This window comes from Colobus angolensis, unplaced genomic scaffold (assembly GCF_000951035.1).
Source record: "Colobus angolensis palliatus isolate OR3802 unplaced genomic scaffold, Cang.pa_1.0 Scaffold54, whole genome shotgun sequence".
Taxonomy (NCBI): Eukaryota; Metazoa; Chordata; class Mammalia; order Primates; family Cercopithecidae; genus Colobus; species Colobus angolensis.
In genome coordinates, this window is record NW_012118932.1 from 4,649,638 (window position 1) to 4,653,515 (window position 3,878).

General features: G+C 44.9%; 1 protein-coding gene across 1 annotated transcript in view; it reads left to right on the plus strand.

Annotated features, from left to right (window-relative positions):
- ATP13A4 (ATPase type 13A4) overlaps nt 1–3,878 on the plus strand; it is a 151,551-nt gene that overhangs the window by 142,388 nt on the left and 5,285 nt on the right. The window contains exon 29 of the mRNA XM_011961225.1: nt 878–958. Coding sequence (XP_011816615.1) covers nt 878–958 — 81 coding nt within the window. The remainder of the gene's footprint in view (nt 1–877; nt 959–3,878) is intronic.

Below are 3,878 nucleotides of genomic sequence, written 5' to 3' on the forward strand. Positions count from 1 at the left end.
TGTGTGTGTGTGTGTGTCTGTGTGTATGTGGTTTCATCTATTTTGTTTTAAGGCTTACTAAGGTTTCCTGGAAGTAAGTAAGATTTTAAAACCTTTACTTGATGCTCCTACCTTATCCCAGCTCTAAGAAGAACTACTGTTTTCTTGTTAATTAAGGGAGACAATAAAACCTTGCTGCAGGAAAGTAGAATAACTCACCATTCATTCACCATACATATATATCAGGAATGTGCCTGGAGGTGTTGGGGGAGACACAGAGAAAATGGGCAAAGGGACAGGTCATGACTGGCTTGATTTCACCTCCATTTGCTCCTTTGGCAAGTGCCCTTGTGAGGGAACACTATTCAGCTGGATGCACAGTCCTGAGGGAGATGCCCTGAGCCAGTGCTAAAAGCAGGGCTCGGCTGGGGAGAGATGTGGCACCAGGGAGAAGAGGGCAGTGCTACCCAATTGTGCAGGTTTGACATGTGTACCCGTAGGCCTCCTGGAGATAAAGCCACATTCCTGCCTCCCTTTTGAAAACAGAACAAAACAAGCAAACAAAAAGTGATTTTACTATTTTTCTCTAATTGCAAGGTGACCAAAGTTATTTTAGGAAATTTAGAAATTATAGAGAAACACGCACATCACAAGAAAAAAGAAGATAAAAGAAGAAAAGCAACACTCATAACCCCCAAATCATTAGGATCATGAGTATAACCTTTCCATACTTTTTCTGTGCATACAAGCATAGACATTCTTTATATGTATACGATTTATGTAATAGACACACATAATATGAGATTATCACCTATGAAAATGTATACTGTGAACATGTGAACGTGTTTCCAGCGTCTGCCTGTCTTCAGACTAACCGTGCTTCATCGTCTCCCGCCAGCTGCTCTGCACTCCCACCCTGTGGAGAGTCTCCATCGTCATCATGCTCAGCGTGAACTTCACCGTGTCCCTCGTGGCCGAGGTAAGCGTGCTGGTCTTGGGCTGCTCGTCTTGTGTGTGTGCATGCGTGTGTGAGGGGACTTCTTTGGGACTCTGAAAACAACTTTAGCTGACGTGGACTCAGCAGTGCAGGGGCTCCCTTCCCTCACAGCGTGAGCAATGCTGCCTTCCCCTGATGAGTCCCAAGCAGGACATGAGTTTTCCCATCCGTCAGGTGGGGCTGGGGACAATGGAATTATGATCTCTAAGGTCCTATTCATTTCTACATTTTCCAAATAAAGACCCAACACAATTTACTTTTTAAAATTGAGATATGATTCACGCATCGTAAAATTCACCCTTTTAAAGTCCGCAATTCGGTGGTTTTCAGTACACTCACTGAGTTGTACAACCATTAACAGTACTTAATTGCAGAACGTTTTCATCATTGCTGAAGAAATCCTGTACCTACTAGCCGCTGCTCTTCCTTGCCCCTTCCGCCTTCTCCTGGGCCTTGGGAACCACTAATCTTCTTTCTGACTGTGTGGCTTTGACTATTCTGGACATTTCATATAAGTGAAACCATACAATATGTGGCCTTTTGTGTCCGGCTTCTTTCACTTAACTCATATCATTTTTGCCTTACAGATGGGAAATGACATTCACAGTGAGCTTTTCCAGCTTTCATTCTCCAGCTCCCATTTGCTCCATTTTCTAGCTTTTATTCTCCAGCTCCCCTGTGCTCCATTTCCTCAGTGAAATGAGCCCGTGCTCCTGCTTTGTTTCTCCACGTGATTCATGCTCTCCCCGCTCAGTAATACCAGACACAATCTCCCTTCTTCAAAGCCTGTTGGTAGGCAGGGGTGCCCTGAAAAGGCATTTCTGAACAAAGGAGAGGTGAGACTCTGAATCCCGTCTGTCCCGATTTCTTCTCTGAGTTCCAGAACTGGAATTGTTCCGGCAGATGGAATGTCCTGGTGAGCTGGGAGAACCTGCAGCCTGACTTCCCTGCACTGTTGTGCAGGCAGGACCTCAGCGAGCCCTCCCTGCTTCCTCCTGTGCAGAGGGAAGGCTGCACAGGAGCTGGGGGCAGAACAGGACAGAGAATTTCAGTACTGGACCTTCTCTCCATATGCTAAACAAGAGCTTCTCAAACTTGAGTGGTCATCAGAATCACCTGGGAGGCTTGTTAAAACAACAGACATTGCCAAGCCCTACCCGCAGTGGGTCTGATTCAGTAGGCCTAGAGGGAGCGCAGAAGTTTGCATTTCTAACAGGCTGTCAGGCGATTCTGATGTGATTAGTTCAGGGATCACACTTTGAGAAACAATATACTAAACCGTATGTCTCTAAAGCAACCGGATTAATAAAAGAGCATTATCACGGGTGGCCTCAGACCCGACGGCAGAATGATGGTCTTTGCCCTTTAAAGAAGAATCTAGTGTGTACATCTTATCCCTGTTCATGATCAGAGGATTTCCTCTGTGTGGTGCATCTTTCCTCCATTTCTACGTATTAAAGTGCTATTCCATCCTCTACGGCACGGCTGTAGTATTACCCTCTTCACGTATCTTTCCTGGTCTCTGGATCAGGCAGGCAAGTAACCACTTAACCAACAGTGGCTTAAATAATAAATTATTGACTCAAGAAGATTGAAGGTAGGTGGCTTCAGGACTGGCTTAGTAACTCAGTAGTGCCACTGGGAATGCACACACTGTCACCTTTCTGTTCGAGAATCCTCAGACGTGGTCTTTCATGTTTGTGCCTGTGATCGTGGTGTCCAGATAGCTTCCACATAGCTGGACCTGTTTTCAATGCAGGAAGAAAATGGAAGGAGAGGCCACAGCAAGCCAGTTTCCGTCAAGTCTGAACCTTTTCTTGGGAAACAAACTTTTTGTGAAGCTCACTAGCAGACTTTCTTTTATGCCTTATTGATTAGACTTGTGTCTCATTGTCATCACAAGTAGAAAAGGATTCTGGAAAGTGGATCCATGTTGAAAATTACACAGTGTAGCTTAGACCATTTATTATTATTTTTCCCTTATAGGTGGGCAGGGAAGAGTTGGGAGGGAATGGGCTGTATGGTAATTAAGTATCAAAGTCTTCCATAATCCTCTAGCAGGAAGTTCTTCCTTTTTCAGCATATTTGCAGTTAAGAGCACAAGCTCAGGGGTAACCTACCTGGGTTCGAATCCTGGCTCCACCGCTTTCTTTCTGTCTGACTTTGGGCAAATTATTCCACTTATCTAACCTCTGATCAGCCCTGAAACAAACAGGTTTGAGCAGGACCTTATCCTTACTCTGCCGGAGCTCATGATCTAACCTCCAGCTGAGAGGCGTGAGAGCTGGTGTGGATGGCTTTGATTGCCCCCGCCTTTAAAACAATTATTTGTGTGTTTCTATAGGTATGCTTCTATGTATGAGGTATTTGAGTAGCCAGTCAGAAGAGCTCATGTGGTGAAATGTTTTTAAAGAAATGTCTCACCAAGGCTTTCCTTTTGTTTCTAGTTGTTGTTAGTCCATTCTCCCACTGCTGTGAACAAATACCTGAAACTGGGTAATTTATAAAAGAAAGAGGTTTAATTGGCTTGTGGTTTTGCAGACTGTACAGGAAGCATGGCTGGGGAGGCCTCAAGAAACTTTCCATCATGACGGAAAGCAAAGGGGAAGAAGGCAGGTCTTACACGGCCCGAGCAGGGGAAGGTGCTACACACTTTTAAACAATCAGATCTCATGAGAACTCACTCACTATCACGAGCACAGCAAGGAGGAAATCCACCCCTGTGATCCAGTCACCTCCCACCCAGCCCTTCCTCCAACACTGGGGATTATAATTCAGCATGAGATTTGGATGGAAACACAAATTCAAATCATGTCACTAGTTCCGCCTTGTATTTATAATGTGCGGTAACAGGACAAGATGTAGAGATGGAGAGCACTGAAGTTTGTGTGTGTGTGTGTGT